General features: G+C 41.3%; 1 protein-coding gene across 2 annotated transcripts in view; it reads right to left on the bottom strand.

Annotated features, from left to right (window-relative positions):
- NCAPD3 (non-SMC condensin II complex subunit D3) overlaps positions 1 to 18,416 on the bottom strand; it is a 32,094-nt gene extending 13,678 nt beyond the window's left edge. The window contains exons 1-19 of one of the 2 annotated variants that reach the window (XM_026071754.1): positions 18,315 to 18,416; positions 16,547 to 16,701; positions 15,757 to 15,919; positions 14,455 to 14,639; positions 13,408 to 13,587; positions 12,664 to 12,725; positions 12,318 to 12,405; positions 10,812 to 10,945; positions 10,026 to 10,098; positions 9,300 to 9,425; positions 8,861 to 9,113; positions 8,316 to 8,378; positions 8,058 to 8,141; positions 5,333 to 5,406; positions 4,281 to 4,415; positions 3,310 to 3,530; positions 1,612 to 1,803; positions 1,177 to 1,274; positions 926 to 1,041 (exon numbers count right to left, since the gene is read on the bottom strand). In XM_026071754.1, the coding sequence (XP_025927539.1) occupies positions 926 to 1,041; positions 1,177 to 1,274; positions 1,612 to 1,803; positions 3,310 to 3,530; positions 4,281 to 4,415; positions 5,333 to 5,406; positions 8,058 to 8,141; positions 8,316 to 8,378; positions 8,861 to 9,113; positions 9,300 to 9,425; positions 10,026 to 10,098; positions 10,812 to 10,945; positions 12,318 to 12,405; positions 12,664 to 12,725; positions 13,408 to 13,587; positions 14,455 to 14,639; positions 15,757 to 15,919; positions 16,547 to 16,701; positions 18,315 to 18,375 (2,463 nt within the window). In that variant the 5' untranslated portion in view covers positions 18,376 to 18,416. The remainder of the gene's footprint in view (positions 1 to 925; positions 1,042 to 1,176; positions 1,275 to 1,611; positions 1,804 to 3,309; positions 3,531 to 4,280; positions 4,416 to 5,332; positions 5,407 to 8,057; positions 8,142 to 8,315; positions 8,379 to 8,860; positions 9,114 to 9,299; positions 9,426 to 10,025; positions 10,099 to 10,811; positions 10,946 to 12,317; positions 12,406 to 12,663; positions 12,726 to 13,407; positions 13,588 to 14,454; positions 14,640 to 15,756; positions 15,920 to 16,546; positions 16,702 to 18,314) is intronic. The other variant, XM_026071753.1, reaches the window with a different exon arrangement.
- Positions 18,417 to 18,490: the final 74 nt, after the last annotated feature.

The following is an 18,490-nucleotide window of genomic DNA, read 5'->3' as shown; positions in this document are numbered from 1 at the left end:
AAACCCATAACAGTAAGAAACTAAATACATACATATATGGCAGTTACACTGTTAGAAGGACTGAAGTAACCAATACAAAGGTACATCTGCATTTGGTTGCAAGTCAACATACTGTAATGACTATGCCTACCAGTGGGGATTTTCTGAGCATCAATTTTAAAAAACACAACAAAACCCATCAATCCACCCTGGCTCCTGAAAAAGTGTGCAGCCTTCCAGACTATTTACTGAAGTTTATTGGGATGCCTATTATAAAATAGCTGTCATCAGCATAAAAAGAGAAATATAACCCATATGTACACAGAATTCATTAGCAAGGGAAACTTGCGCCAGCTCTAGCTTCTTTGTGACTGTGCTCAGGGTGAGATACAGATTTTAACAGCAACAGATAGCCCACCTTCTAACTGCAGAAGTGAAACAAAGATATGGCATAAAACAAACGGGGAACTGGGCAGAAAAATGTGCAAACGGTATTCTATTAACTCCCCATTTGGGCCCATGAGAGACAGCGAGAAAATGTGAATCTACAGCAGCTCCGATACAGAACAGTCCGAGCTTACACTATAAGCCTATAGCTTCTAACTGGACCAATCCCAGGAAGAACTGATGTCAAAATGGCACAAAAATAGTCTCCTTTAAGAACGCTGCAAACTGTGACAGAAGGCAAATGCAGGGTTTTTCAGCTGCAAAAAAAGCCCTCATGAAGAAAGATCTCTTACAAGTCCATCCTTAGCTACAGGACAGTCTCCAGCACAACTGCAATATAGCAAAAGAGCTGAGCAGAAGAGATACAAGTTGCTCGAGTCAGATCCTTTTTGTTTAGTGAGTTAAAGCCTGCAGATTGGAGACAGGAGCTGCTTTCAAAAGACAGCCCTCCAAAGAAGTGTGAAACAAGCTATTTTAAAAGATTCATTTTAAGTCACACCTGTGTCTCCTCTGGGACATCTGCATACGCATGGCAGAGCTTCTGCAGAGCTTCTACAGCTGGGCTAATCACCTCCAGGGGACACTGAAACTCCCTCAGCCAGCACTTGATATTATCTGAAAAGGAGGTCACACACCTAGGATGAGCATTTTCTAAGCTAATCAAATGCTTAAGGAGAAGAAAAACACTGTTAAGCTGTGAAGCAAAACTGAGCCCTGCCTTCCCCTCTGCATTTTCTCAGGGCCACTCACCGATCAGCCTCTCACGGGTGCTCCTAGGGAGGTGCTTTGCAACATGACCGATGACACACAGGATATGTCCTGCAGTATCAGTCCTTGTGTTCTGCTGCCTGAAAAATAGCAGAGAGGACAAACTAACATTAATGCTAAGAAACAACACTAAAGCACAGTAGAAAAATCCTTTCATCCAGGATACGTATTATCAAGACAGATCTGTCAAACCAGATGAAAACTTAAAAAGCTTAGGGTAACAGTTGGTTCCTGCACAAATCTGCAGGCCATTACTTGCCTCCTAGCTGGAAACACCAATAGCCTGGATAAAGGACTGTGATCTAAGCAGCTAAACAGCACTCTACTTGTGGAAGGACAGAAAGTGGTCACTTGCTTTGTTCCCCTTCTTCATCCCCATCTCTTTCCTGCAGAATGGAGTTCAAAGCACATGTATACCTGCTGATACTGTCCCAGGCTTCAATGATCTTGGAATAATCCAGTTTGGGTGAAGAACCTGCCATCTTGGCAAGCAACATCCAAGCTGGTACAGCATGCTCTGTTTCCACATGGGACATGACATTACTGATGAAGACAGAGGAGAACTTATTCTGCCTGGACCAAATGTGAAAAGCTTTGTTCAAATAACGGCTACAAGGAAGAAAGAAAAGAAAAAATAAGTTAAACAAGGAGTAACCGAAATACCTGGTGTTAGAGTCCGCCAGTAAATCCAACATCTCTATCCAGGATACACCAGGCAACATAAAAAAGCTGCTAACACTCTGTATTCTCACTCCTCAGAGGAAGTCAGGATTTTCACTACATTTTTTACCACCAATATTTACACTCTCTTTCAGTTACAGACTCACAATTCTGATGCACCTAAAAACCTGGCAAACAGACATGGATGTAGTGCTGTATGCCACTGAGACAGAAAGTCCAACTGACACCAAYGCAAACCAAAAAAATGTAATTTCAGCAACCTCTAAGGAAGACTTTCCGTCAGTTTTTATTTAACATCTGTAATGGGACAGGATATAGCGATGTTAAGGTACCACAAGTCGCTCATTTATCTGTTTACCCCTAGTTACCTACTTCATGTTGAGAGAGCTCTGAGATTCATCAGGCTGCTAGGTACTTTAAGGTCATCAAGTAGAAGGTGCTACGCAACTGCAAACTGTTACAAAATTGCCAAAATTAGAACATTGACAGTTCCACAGATTGGCAATGCAGCACAACCAGTATCTCATTTTCTAATTCTGAGCTATGCCTTATTGACTAATAAACATACGACGGTCTTTAGTCAACCGATGTTGCATCCTTGCCATACTGTGTGTCATCCCATTTCTTTTGCTACTTCCCACAGTGTTCTGCAAAAGGCAGAATAATACTATTTGTCATCAGACAAGTGATATATTGTACATCAGAATTAATAAAAGGAGATGTTCTCCTTTCTTTATATATACTCTGTTACTTCTGTCATCAGAACACCATTTAACTTAAATATTCGTGCCACTATCAGCACATCAAGAACACCACATGACATTTTCACGTATGAACACCAGAATTCAGGGAGAGGACAGAGGTAACAAGAAGAGCAAGTAAAAATACTTGACACAAACTGAACTCTTCTCACCAACTGCCAACATGTATATGCTTGACAGTTCATCGGTCCTAGGAAATGGCAGAGCAACACAAGCAGCTCACAACATGACAGTTTCCATCTCTGACCAGCAATAGGAACTTACATTGTCTGTTTTGAGCAGGGAACCGAAATAGCTTTAAAAAGTCAATAGATTTAGTTTCCTGTCTTTGTGCAAGCACACGCATTTAAACAATACGTAAACTAAGATACTTAACAGTTTGTGGTCACACAGTAAATGAGAAAGCTGAGAGTATAACCTCATACTTGTATCTTAGTCCTCCAATCAATAGGCAATTTCCTACTGTAAAGGGAAAACTCCATATTCTAACAGGATTAGAAATAAAAAAATTCTAGATTTTTTTCCATGAATGCTAACATAATAAAGTCCATAAAAACCATCTGACACACTGGATGAGGGCTGTTACAGATACGCGAACAGAAGCCAAACTCTCTTTCACCGATAGTAATGGGAAAAAAAAAAAAAGAAAAAAAAAAAGTAAAAAAGTACTTACCACAGTTCCTGGCTTTCTGAAGTCAAGAGGGTAAGGAGCTCCCATGCCAGAACCTGCTTTTCATCTTCATTACTGAATTTGTTATAATGCTTTATATGTTGCAACAAGAGCTGATCAAGACAATCCAAGGCCTTTTCTTGGACAGAACTTTCAGTGTCCATCACAACAGGCACCACTCCACTTAACCAGGCCTTCCGTACCAGAACATTATGGTGCTGAGACTGAGAGAAACCAACTTTGTATTAGAAATATTTTTAAGTCCTATATGTATGGCTAAGATCAGCAAAGGCCTAGAAACCTCCAGACTCATCTGCCAACTTTAAAAATAAATTTTAATAAAAGAACATGCTGCTTAACCAGCACTACAATATGGCAGCATATGGAACAAGGGGGCTTGGATCTCCTTGACATCACAAGGTGCCGATCACATCTGTGATGAAGCTCCCTGGTATTCCTGCTGAAGTTCTGTAATGGTTTGTTTTGCAACCCTATAAATAATTGTAAGTGTCCCAGTAAAGCTGTACAGCAGATGATTTAACACTAAAAACAGGGAGTTGTGATTAATATAAACCTCATGCTCTGAGCCTAAGTTACTAACCCTTTGTGAATAAATAGAAAAGCAGGAAGAATATTGCAGTGATACCATCTACACATTACATCTCAGTAAAGTGATTCAGATTTTTTTTTAAACTTGATAAGGCCAACAATATAAACATCTTCTCCATGACACACAAACCAACAGCCAGGAAAATAAATGTATCCAGCAGGTTGGAAGCATCCTACATAAATCACAAGTTTATGTGAGAATGAGTCATGACTTCCAAGTCAAAAGGTAATAAAAAACACAGTCATAAAAAGAATCTGGATGAATGAACAACTGACATATACCAGATTTGTCTGTTTCTTCCTTCTTTTAACCCACATTTTGCCCATCTCAGGTCTGGATAAAAATTTGTGCTACTTTTCCTCACCACAAGGAGCTCCGTTATAGACTGCAAGGCCTGTTTCCGTACAGTAATAGCAGGGTCCCGGCAACGATCTTGAAGAGTGGACAAGTCTTCCGGAGTACAAGGAACCACATTGTGTTTCAGGATGCTCATAAAAACCTGGAAGTCAAATGCCAGGATAACTTTGTTGGATATAATGGTCGTGAGGATTTGGTAGCAAATCAAATATACAACCCACTCCCTACCAACCTTAGCTAGAGATTAACTTATCTCACTGACAGGGAAACATCACGTTAACAATTTATAAGAACTGGGCAGAACCAGAGATGTAGAACGGAACAGAGAGCATCTTTTCCATTCAGATTTTGTAACGGCACTTTGTACAAAGTCAGCTTCACATTTTCCCCTTGAAACTAATATGCCTTTTATATGAACTAGGTCTTTTACCTGGTAAGAAGGAAGAGGAAAAAAAATCCCAAAGCCTTGCAACAAAAAGGTATAAAACCATAAGCTGAGAAACTCAAATCAGTGTGGGAACCGAGGGGAAAATTTGGAGGAAACAGGACTAACACAAAGAAAGGCAGTCAACAGCAGACATATACTTTTTAAAACAATGACATTTCCATTAAACAATGTACCTTCTAAAGCTAATGACTTCATTAAAAGAATTGAGCAACAAGCAGAGCAATGCATTCCTCAAACAGAGGCTGGATACAACCTAGCATCTTTGTTCATGAGGTCAAAACAAACCAAGCAGCTAATATGCTTGAGTTTATAAGGAAGCTGCTTAATTTAAATGCCTATTGACAAAAGAGGCTCTCTTTCTAAAACCATGGAATATGGGAATGCCAGCAAGAGTACTGGAAAAGGTTTTCATTATCATAGTCGTATTATCCACTTATCAGAAACTAGTAAACAAAACCTTTTTAAGGCCTGTTGGTACTCTGCAGGAACAGCCAGAAGCTACAGGTGGACATACTTACACACACTTCACTACAGTACTATGGCCTAACTATTTAATTTAATGCCACTCTTGGTAATCATGCAGAGCAAAGAAGCAGTCAAAAAAAACATACCTGGAGAGCAGATTTCCTCACATTGGTCTTCTCATCCCCTGCTCTCAGTCTCAGCATGGCCATGATCTCTTTTCCTATCCAAATCCACAGTGAAAAAGAAATTATAATAGACTGCCTAAAACATTATTTTGCAGCATAGTTTTGCACTCTGCTGAGCAGCTCTTGTTACCAGAGACAACTGGGAAGACTGATCAAAGCAGGACAAAAAGCCCAAAATAATCCAGATATAAGCAAATAGAAAGAAAAACAAATTTCCAATTTTTTCATTTGAAAATGTATCTTAGGACATATCACAAAAGAAAGTGATACACCAAGTCATTTGATACATGCAGCAAAAAGAAATAATCTGTAATTTCCAGCCCATTTATTTTTCTGCATAAGAGATGTTAGGCTACCATCAAAGTTTGAAAGCCTCATCAAATGAATCATGCACAATTCTAACAAAAGTCTGTAGCACATATAACCTTGCCATCTGCGGGAAAAACACTTTGAGGACAGCCCACAAACAAATGGATCCAGCACAGACCCAAGATAGGTCAACAAACTTCTATGCAAAGAGCTTAGAATGACTACGATCTTTTGTGAGTTATGCCTCACACCTCCACACAGCATGAAGTATTAATACATGCACTTCTATATTTTATAGAGGGGAAATTATTCCCACTTACAAACTGACTGAATTTCCTTGGGGTTGCAGAATGGCACCTGCAGAGAAGAACCTGAGAGCCCACATGGGTAACAGAACACTTCTCCTGCCATGCACGGAAGGTTAGGCCTAAAATTTTACTTTCTCTAGCCATATTCATATGTATTGCTGTACATTCTTGGGAAAAACGCTGAATCAAGATGACTGCTTATTAACCGACACATAGCTGAATACTAAAACCACAATCGACTATTTCTTAGCTTTCAAAACATTCAAAAGGACTGTTGACAGGCTGGCAATTTCAACCATTTTACCATTGCTTCCAAGGCTTCTATAATCCTTCTTATAATTCTGCCAATAACAACTAAGAGTTCCCAAATATATGCCAAATTTAGAGATCTGTTGGTTATAGAAATTCATCTGAAGATCCACTGTGCTGCCATTAAGAAACAGGGGACTAATCAAAAGTAGTTTGAAGATAGATTTTGACCAGAGAAAGCAAAGGGACTTTGATCTGTGTGATTAGTGTTTCCTTAATGGGCAGCTAACTACAATCTCACCTTCCTCCTGAAAATAGCTTGACAGAAAAAGCACAGAGTGTTTTCACTGCAAGATTTTGCCATGAAAATAGTCCAGCTCTTGTGAAGGTGACCAAATCTGCTAAAAACAATCACACTTTGCTAGTTGGCATTGATTTTACTCACAGGGACATAAGAAAAAATACTGAGTTCTAAAAAGCCAAGAACTAGCAAGGGAACATAACGTGCACACTGTTGGGTACTGCATATTCTGCAGCACATACTTCACTCTGCATACTCTCCCTATCCTTCTCATCTTTGCCCACATGCATTTAGCACATTCTGCTTACCCTTGGCTAAGATTTATTTTGCGTCTGAAATATGAGCTGTTCGGTCTTCATAAAAGTGCAAAATTAGCACAGGCACAAGCCAAACACAAATGTGTGCCAGACAGCTTTGCTAATGCACCTTGACTGACTCACTGAGCCCTGTATTTCAGCTATCCTCTAGAGCCCCAGACAGTCCTTTTTCATCCAATCCCTTTCTCAATTTGTTTAGCCAAGTGCCAACTGCATGCTCAGCTGGGTATCAGATACAAAAACAGGGATCCCCTGCAACAAGGAGTCTGCAGCTAAACAGGAAATACACAATACCATAAGTGGCCTGGAGGACATTTCTATCTGAGAGAGCAGATTAACAAAATTTATCAGTGAAATGTTTTAAAAGAAAGCTTTGAATAGAGAAGATGGGAGCCTGGCTCATGGAGATAGGGAGAGAGATCCCATGTGAAGAGCAGCATGAGACATGTAACAAAGACACAAATGCAGGATGTGAACTAAGCAATGAATTGAATTGTCAGCAGTTCAAGAGAGGTGAACAGCAAGAACTGAGAGCAAAGATAATGGCAGAGGACTAAAGGTTAGAAAGAAAAGCTTTTACATGGAAGAGGAAAAGAAAAGAAAGGATTCAAAGAGGGAACATAACAGCCAGAACAGCTGACTTTCATGCTGATTTCATGCTATCAACAAATTAAGACTAGCAGGTTGCCATTCTGCATCAGTCCATTTAACCTCATACTCTGCTTTCAACTCCAGCCAATACCTGATGCTGCAGAGAAGTTAATTCTTCCCTACATAACAGCGCTAGCCAAAGGTGCTCTGTTTTATGTAGTGAAAATATATTAGCTCTTTGGGCACTGAAGCAAGAGGAGATTTAATTACCCTTAAATTTATGGAGCTGCAAGTATTATATCCCAACATCAATTACCATCCTTTTTGGAAAGAATAAATTACCTGCTTTTCAACAAGTGTTGCTACCACATTAGTGGAAAGGAACATCAGTATTTCAAGATTAAATTTATTTTTCAGACTTAAGTGGAAAGCGTATTACTTTATGGCTGGCAATTCCACTCCCTTCATCACCCACAAGTGGTTTTTAACAGCTCTACAGAAAGATTTCTCCACTTTCTTTGAAAAACGGACAACGAATACCCTTCAGAAAATCTGATTTCAATTAAACTTTTGAAAAGCTATCTAAAAAAGCTAGCATAGTTTTGACATACCATCAACCACAGCACTATCACTGCTTTCTGTCAACTCAAAAGTTTTGAAAGTTGGTAGGGTCTTCAGTGGATGGTTGGACAGAACTGAAAGAAAGGTTGAAAGTTTAAGAATAAAAATGGCACATGTTCACTCAGCAATATGGTTCATTGTTAAACAGAGAGCTTTGGGCACTCCCTAGACTTCATAAATATATGTATTTTTAAAAAACAGCATGCCAAGAAAAGCCTAAGACTTCCTATACAAGAATGACTCTATACCTTCTGCGTCGACCATCAAACTTGCAGTGTTTGTGTTTGCTTCCAAGATTGTGTGGTCAGAGGCTGCCAAAAGGAAATAAAAAAGAAAAGAATTTAAATGTAGCATTTCCATTTAGTCTGTCATTCCAAATATTCTCAGAAAAGTAATCTAACTGTAGGGTGCTATATTCACACTTCTGAACTGTGCCATCTGGCCTTTACCGCACCTGAGGGAGTTCAGCACGCCAATCATGAAAAATGCAACTCAGCAGAGGCAAAAGGCAACTCAAGATTTAATCAACTGTCAGGCAAGAATGAACTTTTTTTCTAAACAACCAACCAAATGACCATCTTGGGGAGGAATCAATTTAGAACAGAAACCCCTCCAAATATAAGACTTCATGAGTAACGAGACTCATTTATTACTTCCCTTTACGACAAAGTACACAAGGGCACCATGTGCCTATTTTTAAGTTCCAGGCAATCAGTTCTACTATCTCCCAATAACTATTCCCCAGAAAATCCAAGAAATAGTTTAAAATACCTAATTTATCCACAATACTTACAGCTTTGTAGTAAGTCCTGTATACTCTCCAAGGTAGTAGAAGCTTTCATATCCAGACAGTGTGCAAAACTGCTTAAAGCTTTGCTACGAACTGCGGGTGCTTTGTCTGAACACCGGCCAAACACCATGACCTGTACTAAAAACTTATGCTTTAGAAACTTCTGACGGTCCAGGGACAAGGAGCTATCCAAGTTCCTCTCCGGCACATCCAACAAAGCTAAAGCTACATCAAGGGCAAACACTCTGTAGGAAATCTGTTCAGAAGAAAAAGTACACAAGGCGCTCTCTTAATGAAAGSAAAGTCACATGAACTGCCTACTCAGTTTATGTGCCTTTAGGTATAGACGATAACAACAATGCTATTCAATATTGATACTGAACTCTTCATCTTCAAAATACTGCTGTATCTGAATTCTGGAACATTAAGGAGATGTACTTACTTTGGCATTGTGTGAGTATTTATAAAGCCAAGCAATGAAGTCGGCAAACTCTATACAAGGGAGTTTATTCAGCAAATTCGCCAAGGCCTGTGCAGCATATGTGCGATAATCAGCCTTATCTGGGACCTGAAAAACAACCGCAATTGACCTTGCAAATTATAATATTCCAATGCTCTGCTCTAAAAGCCAAAAAGGCATTTGAGGGCTCAAGATAAATATTTGTTTATTTAATGAGGCGACATGGTCACATTCACTAAGCATTGGGAGGAGAATCAACTTCCTCAGCCGCTACTTCAGCACTCAGCCACTGACAGCAAGTTCCCAAGGCAAAGGTGGAGTTCAGATTAAATCCAGAGGCAGTGTTTCTACATGGCAGTCTTCAGATAGATAGCTGGGCAAAGAGTTCATACAATCCTCATTTCCCGCTATTAAAACAGTCTTAATAGCAACTGCAGATAAAAACTGCAGGCTAAAAGCAATTGTGAATGGAAGGGAAAGTGTACACCATTGGTATTCTTCTAGGATATGAAACTATTTTCAAGATGCCTGAAAACTCTGGTAAAGATCATTGCAAAACACCATCAGACCGCCAAGAGATTTGCAAATAATGGAAATCTTTTTGTTTCTTACAAAACATTGTGAAAACGGATTTCCCAACTATTACAGATACTGCAATGTATCCACAGATAAGTTCTTCCAACCAAGATACACCAAAACTTAGCATACCTTGGTACAAATGTGTTGCAGTAATATTCGAAGTACAGGAAAAGCAACTTCTTTCAGCTCCTCTACTACAGAACTGCACAGAAGAAGGGAACATTTATAAGGTTGGTTTTGTAACAGAGCAAAACTCAAGTCAAGGACATTGCTTTTGAAGATACACGTTGAAAGTCACATTCCAGAGTCACGAGCGCTAGTGCAATACGACATGCTCAGAGGACAGATCTACTTACTTTCTACATTAACCTGGCTTTGCAGGCATAAAGTATTTCTTCCAAAAATCTTTCTACAAGTGGAAGGAGAATATGAAAAGCTTCTTAGTTTTCAGTTTATTTATTAAACGTCATCTGAGGATCTCTGCACAAGCTACACTTTCCAACAACATGGCTCCCCTTGTAGGGGGAAAAATAAACATAGGCAAAACACATCTTTAATCAAGAGAAAGCAAAGAATTAAAGAGAAATGAGCTCCACATTCATACAGTATCTCCTTCACAATACTTTGTAGAAAACTACAAAACCTGAAAATACTGACACAAAGCTAAATACTGGAGAAGGTACGTCCTCTCCACTCACTGCCACTTGTCCGTCAAACATCACCACCTTCTCCCTCCCCCAGCAAGCACTATAAATTACCATTACAGAAATTGAAATGAAACCTCAGCTGCACAAACAGCTTCAAGGTAAGTCCCAGTTATTCTCATCCCTTTATCAATTAACAGTAAAGTAAAGGCATGCCAGAAGGAAGAGCAGACATACCCGGGAAGGGTAGTGCCAGAACTCTGTACTTCACCTGATGAATTTTATAGCCTGATTCCTGGCACTGATCACGGGTGAAGTGATTGCAAGGACTGTGCGTCTGGAACCTCCTTCACCTTCCAGCATGAGAATGACATTGAGGATTCGCTGGAAGACACGACGAAGAACCTGGAAGGAAAAGGTTATCTTCAAGTTTATTTTCAGTAGCAATTGGAACAGATGGATAAACATTCTGACCCAGTTTATGAAATAATTCTGAATCAAAAAAAATTTAGATACAGATAAATCACCTGGCAAAATATGACTCCTAGCAAAATAATTCAAAAGGGAACCATTTCTACACCTAACACCTTTCCTAGATGTGATGATCTCCTACAAATCCAGTAAGGCCTAAGAATGACTTCCTGACAACAACAACAGATCACCTCCAAAGCAGTAGACTTCAAATCACCAGAAACATTCAGAATTTGAGGAAATTCGTCATTTTTTTGCACGGAAGACACCTTAAATTAAAACCATGTTTTTACCACCACATGCACTTGAACTTTGAGGGGTTTCCCCTTGCCATACTTTTGGGACCACAGCACACCTCATTATCCTGACATTCTCTGAATAGTCAAACAGGAGAGACAGGAAAGATCATGCAGGTCTGAAAAGGGGAGTTACTAGAGTTTCTTGGTACTACAAGTGTAAACACTTCTGAAAAGTTTGTGCTGCACTGGGAAACCAAGTAGTTTGAAACACAGAGGTCTAAGGCTGCAATTCCTCCTGGAAAGCAGGACAGATACTCAGGCATATATCAGGTTAGTGAGTACTGAGCTCCAGGCTTCCCTGACTAGACAGCTGCCAGGACCCTGGCTTGCTAGCTCAAAACTAGTTCGTATGTGTTTACACAGATTGGCAATCACAGCAGCACAGTCACACCCAAAGTTCAAAAGCTCCATCTATAGGAGTGGCGCACAGATAGGTAGGAGATGACACAGCGTGCTCGGCAATTTGACAAAATAAAAATGTAAAGCTGCAGACAGATTTCTGGTAGAACTGGATGTTGCATCACAGCAGAATGTTCCGTGAATTAGCATCAGCCTTGCTTACCATCATCTGTGCATAACGCTTCCCCGGTTCCCACCATGCATCACTGCTGCACGATCCAATGCCACAGCACACTACCAAACAGTGCTGGAGCTCCACCTAGCCAGAAGCCAGGCAAAGGCAGTAACCTGGAATTCTCCCTTTTAAGATGGCAGAGATCTAATGTCACTGTAGCTATCCTCTGTTTTGAATTCATTTGTCAGAAGAGTCATTAAAGCACAGAATAAAAGGCACATCAAATGCATCATCAAACAAGTCAAAGCTAATAAGAATCAGGTGAAAAAAAGCATCTTGCCTCTGAAGCAGCAAACACATGAACAAAGTAAGTGCAGAAGCAGTGTAAAAAGTAAAAARTGTGCAAGTAGAAACAACACGCAAAGGAGGAAAGAAACGACTGCTCCTTTTCAATATAGCAGTGAGAATTTTAAAGACTTTGTCCAACTTTTACCTTATCTTCTGTACCATGTAGAGGGGAACACAGTAATCGCAGTCCATAGTAGGCCAGTTCGGGGATGTACTTTGCTTGATTAACACTCCTAAGCAAAAGAAGGCAAACAGATGCCTTCATCTCTCACCAGAGAAACAGTTACAACTAAACGTGCTCATTAACTGGAAAACATTGTTCAATATTTGCTAAATGTTGTTTGCTGTCAGCTAGGTGGAAATTTTTCTAATTATCTTTAGTGAAAGAAATCACTGCTTTCATTTTGATATAAACAGCATAATAGCAATACAAGCATTGAGTGCTTTACCTCTTCAAAACACTGTATAAACATTAAGAATTAATAGCTCACATTGTTGCTGAAAACTCGAACTCATGTACCACTGGCTCAAAGTTTGTCATTTCCACAAAGATCTGCAAGGAAAGAAAGCCAAGTTTAGATAATTCACACAAGAGGAAGACATGCAGGTCCGCTTGGACGCTTGAGAGTCAGACTCCGAGAACACCTCAGTCTCTCTTAACTTTGAAGCCACAGCACCTCACTTGAAGCAGACCCCCCAAAGCCCACAGGTTTGATATTATGGTTCTTCCCCTGGTTACTGTGAGGGTTAAGCACCTCGGAACAAAACACAAACTGCCCAGTCGGCCACTAGCCAGCAAATGCTAAGCATACGGGGTATTTGAATGTTTGCCTCCCTCTGGAGCTCAGCTCTTTGAGCCAGAACTATCACTGATGCACTGCCATCCGCTTCTGATCCCAATCCCCCAGGCTTTTCCTATGATTAGATGTTCACAATTGTTCTTTCCAGGAACTGAACAAGACTCACTCTTTCTAAAGCAATGGYGGTCCCAGACTCACTATAAAATAAGCTACAGGTCAGCATGCTTTCTCAGTCCCTGGACTCTTTACTATAAAATGCACAGACTTGGAGCAGGCATCCCATGCCAAGATTTATAGAGAGCACAGTCTAATCAGTGGACTGTTTTAYGAAAGGCAGGACTGCAATCACCTCTGTGACCATGGCTGCAGTGTTCTGTATTGACCAAAAATTTGTGTTTGGGGACATACGATTCCTTGAGTCCAGAAAATTGTTACCTGCAGGCAGTTCTGCACACACTGAGGCTTTTCTTTCAGGGAGAACTTAGGTAGAAGTCTTAAAAAGTTTTTCAGAAGAAGGAAGACTGATTTGCGAACTTGAAGACGATCTTGAGTTGAAAAGTAAACCTCTTCATGATCCTCCTCCTCATCTTCCTCCTCTCCAAAAATCCCTTCCATCTGTATTGGTAGAAAACAAACAGAACCATCCTGTCCCACAGCAGTGACTGATCTGTTTTGCACATCTCTCTTGGTGCTTCACAGAGTTCTCAGGCTAGACCCTATAGGATTTCACATCCAAAATGCTAGATCTTTTCTTTCAGATTACTTAAATGCATTTAGTAGTGACAGAAAACAGATGAAAAGATGAAAGTTGGGTATAATATAAAAGAACTCCCACATAGCTTATTCTTGTTTTGAAGGTTTCGAAGGAGAAAGTCTATCAGAGTTGAAGACAACTATCTGAATTTTCTTCTGACACCTAGAGATTCACCTCAGGTAATTCCCTTTGTGCCTATTCCCTTTCTCCTTGCTTATCATGACCCTGCAGCACCAATGTTCTCTCAGGATTTCTGATCGATAATTCTCAGTTCCATAAATAAAATCATATAAATGTCAGAAGTAGCAGCTGAATATAGCTAACCATAGCATTTAGCCCTTAACCTTCCATCAGTAAGTTAGCAAGGAAACTCAAATATCATTTGCAAGCCTGTCACTTATTAGCTGCAGGTCTCTTAAAGAAGCTGAGACAAATCAGTTTCCCTCTCTGCTACTGAGCTTTCTAACAATAAGCCACAGACAAATAAGCTTTATTTTTCCTATTAGTCAGCAGCTAGGGAACTGCAGCTAGCATGGAATCATCAGACCTTTGAAATTCCTAATAATAGGCAAAGGATCAAGAGCACAGCTTGACTGCTGAATAAAAGGCCAAGGAAAAAGGGCTGAAAAAGAGAAAAACTATGACATAGATCTAGAAGTGAAATCGCTTGCCAATGATTTGCTTATTAACAGAGATTTATATCTGAAGAAACCACACAAACATCTTACATTGGAGTTCTCCTTTCTGCTTGGTTTTCCTTTCTTTCTATTTCTTCTTGCATTGCCCTGAGAGTTTTGAGCATCAGCCTTTTTCCTTTTCCTCATCAGGTTTGGTTCTTGAGGCCAGCTTTTTATCAGTGTTTGAAGACATTTATCAAACATCACTTGATGGAACATCTGGTTAGCTACACTGCCTGCCCAGAAAAGAAAACATCACAGTCATCTTCCAGACAAAATACACAGAGAGTATGAAGCCATCTGGCCATCTCTTCCATTTGTTTTTACAGTTAAGGAGATGGCCAGGACAAAGGTGTTGTCCTGGGAACCTAAGAAAGTTTGGGAGGTGAAAAAAAAAAAATTGTTTCAACAAAGCCAGACTGAACAAATTTGAGACCTGGAATCAGCAATGACATTCTCCAGTAGGATCACCCGGGGACTGTCCCCTTCTAACCTATGATGTGCTGTACAACAAAGATCAGCAAAACTTTTAAGTAGAGTGCACGTCAGCCTTGAACACAAAACGATACTTCCATGAATTGACCTGTTATAAAATTCCAACTGCCTGTTGTTATGAACAGATAATTTTGTTCACACAGATCAGCCTGCCAAAAGCATTGTACAGCTAAGTCCTCCCTAGTTACTGAGCAGAAACTGCACAAGTTTTGACAGAATAAGCTTCTCCCACAGTTGTGCCTCATTGTCAATCCAGTGGGATATGTGTGGTTCCACCTCCACGTATGTTGCTGTGCTCTCGCCCGGACCCACGGTGCCACCAGGGGAGCGCTGCAGCCTCCTCTACTGCAGGGTCACAAAGCACAGGCCTCAATGTGAGAGATGCTAAAATGGCGTTTATTGTGGGCTGCGTGCAAGCTTACATACAGGTGCACTTCGTTTCCACCCCTAGGCTGCGCATCACACCGCGTGATCTTCCGCTAYGCCTAGTCTACCGCTTCTCATGCAAATATCTTGTCTATGCAGTTTCCCAAGATCCACCACACACGTACTGTTCAGACTCTCCTGTCAGCCTTGTCACGAAACTAGACACATTACTAGGAAGATGGATAGCAATGCAGACCTGGACTGAGACCATCAAACCACTTTATGACAGGACACGAAGCCACTATCAGATCAGAACAGCTGTTCAGCCCTTAACACCACAACCGAGCTTGATGCCCAAGGTTTTCAGGGAGATCAGGCGAACAGTTCAAAAGCCATCAGTTGTTCCACCRGGAATTCCTGCAAGTGACAGAGTGCTGATTTTGCCTGAGCAATGTTTCACCCAATAATAGAAAGGCACATCCCTTCACTCACCTGGAATTTCAAGCAGTAAGAAGTACAACCCAGCAGCCTGAAGAGCATAAACCCGCTGCTGTGCATTAGCTCTTTTATCCTGGCCCACATGGACAAAGTGGTGCAACACAGCCACAAGAGCATTATGAGAGAGGTTGTTTTCAGCAAACAAGGTCCAGATACTCTGAGGCAAAAAACATGAGTAATAGTAAGAAATTCAGTAATAACATGTACATATTCTCTACAAGGGTACCTGCTCGAGAAAGACCTTAGTTGAAAAGAGTAACAAGAGCTGTTATGCAAGAAAAATATTTTACTCACAAAACAGCTGTCTTTTTTTCCCCTCACGTCCACTAAATAAAATGCCTTGGAGTAACCAAAACTTATCACAGATTTATTTCCACAAGTTCGAATGCACAGATGGAGGATAGCGAATTCCGGTAGATAAGGTTATGAGATGCTTTCTCATGATGTACTCAAGTTCTTGTGAACCACACTGTGACAAGACATTTCTATTCATATTTTCAACAGCTGCCATAGTGACCAACCCCCTCTTCATTTATTTATTTATAAGTTATATTTGTATATATATACACATATACATATACTTTTTTTTTTTTTAAACTTAGGAACATTTTCTCTCTGAAGCATTCTGGCATGTGTGCCAGACAAGAATTTTTTATACAATCTTAGATATCATACTGGGGAAAAAAAAATTTTTTTAAATTCAAGACAGGATAAACATGAATAATAGAAAAGCACAGGACTTGAATCTTTGTTAAGCAGAACATATCCCAGTAACTGGCCTTACCTCTGTATTCTCGTGGTCCTCAGCAGCAAAAGGTGAGAGAGACTGGTATAGCCAGGTGAAAGCATCAAGTCCCTCTTCTGTGATCCCCTCTTCTATCCTGGAATCCAGAGGTTCAGTCTCTGTGAAATCTAGATCCCAGACTGTGTTCACCCAGGCTAAGAGAAAAACAGCTCATAAATATCAGATGCTAAGTTTCTCAAATAAATACTTTCATTCCAAAGAATACTTCAAAATAAATACGGAATATGACAACTAAAGCAGAAACATCAGGCCCTCACAGACAAGCACTAACAATTTAAGGTGCGAGTGCCTCCCCACTGCTAGTTGCTACCATGCCTGTAAGGAGGACAACAGAAGAGAACATGCATTCATGTCTCAACCACYGTTACCTCTGGATCTCAGCTAAGTGGGGTTTAAGACACTTTGAGCTATATTTATCAAGATGTCAGAAAGCTGCTCCTTAAATTCTCATGCATATTACTCTAAAAATGTGTTTGTGTGCATGCATATACATACATACATATAAAAAACACAGAGGCAGATACATATGTCCACGCCCACATATACACAGAGAGCATGCAAACATATACACAATGCATGCTCTCCATAAGACATCATAACAAGCTATACAGGACTAGGAAGGAGACAAGATTTGCCCAATGGAGCAAATTGTCAAATGTGCTGAGACCCTGTTTTCTTCCCCCTGTCTCCATTTTTCTCTTTAGAGGATCACACAAGTTACCAAAGGAAAGACAAGACCCAGGAACACAAAAAAAAATTATCTTTGATAAGAGCATACCACAGGCAACCATTTCTATGTAAGTATATTTTTAGTTTATAAACACCTACAACAAGGACAACTGGTACTCACTCATCCACATCCCTCCCTCATCCCAATCTATTCTTAAAAAAAAAAAGTAGAAATTACAAAATTATAGTTATGGTACTCCTATCAAGCGTGCTAACTACCAGTTACACTGCACACCAAAGGAAGGAGAATTCCACTGCTGGGAAAATACTACCTTGGGATACTGATGTGAGTATGCATCTGGACATATGTCTGAACACTGGGAGATAATGACTTTGTTTATGCTGAAGGGCTGGTGGCAACTTCTGTTTGCTTAAATTACTGCATTCTTAGTGCAACATCCTCACGCTCACCTAGTCCGAGCTGAATGAGAAAGCTGAGATTGCTAAAAGCTTCAGATAAAGTCTATTATTTGGGAACTGCGTTTCGCTGTGCCAGCTGCCCATTAACAGGACCACAACAAAAGGGCGCAGGAGGTGCACCCGCCTTAGCTCTTGCTCCAAACTTCACAGACAGCACTAGAGATCAACAAGAACAGTTTCCACAGTTGGCTTCGGTTGTTGTCTAACCTTCCCTCTAAGCTTCCAGCCGTGACAATTCCTGCCCAAGAGATCTCCTGCCTTGTAGGAGCGCTTGGATCATGCTGTTACGGGCACACATGACACTCCCCGAGGACGCAGGTACCTCGGCGCTGCCCCGAAACCTTCCCCGGTAAAAGCGGCGGGGAAACAGGCCTTTGGCCCGCTCTGCAGCCGCCGCCGGCCAGCGCCTCTCGGCGACCCCCCCCCCCTCCCGGAAAGACCACCGCGGTGGCGGCGCTAGGCAGAGCCTGGGGCGCGGCCCGGTCCCGCGAGGGGCGCAGTCCTGCCGGCGGCGCTCTCCCCACGGGGGACGCTGCCCCGCCAACCCCCGCCCCGACCGTTAACGGGCGCGGCGGCGACCCCAGCCCCGGCCCCTCACCTGCGCTGACGTCACGCAACCGCCACCCCTCCAGTGCGCGCGACACCTCCGCCGCCACCATCCTGCCGCCGCCGTCGCCTTCGAACCAGCCAATCGCGCACCCGCACCGACCCCAGCCAATCCCCGCGCGGCGCCCGCCGGCCGGCCGGAAGCGGCCGGGCCGTGGGCCCGCGGCG

The sequence above is a fragment of the Apteryx rowi genome, unplaced genomic scaffold, assembly GCF_003343035.1.
Source record: "Apteryx rowi isolate R43461 unplaced genomic scaffold, aptRow1 scaffold_33, whole genome shotgun sequence".
Taxonomy (NCBI): Eukaryota; Metazoa; Chordata; class Aves; order Apterygiformes; family Apterygidae; genus Apteryx; species Apteryx rowi.
The sequence above is the reverse complement of the archived record's forward strand: the minus strand, read 5'-3'. Positions and strand labels throughout refer to the sequence as shown.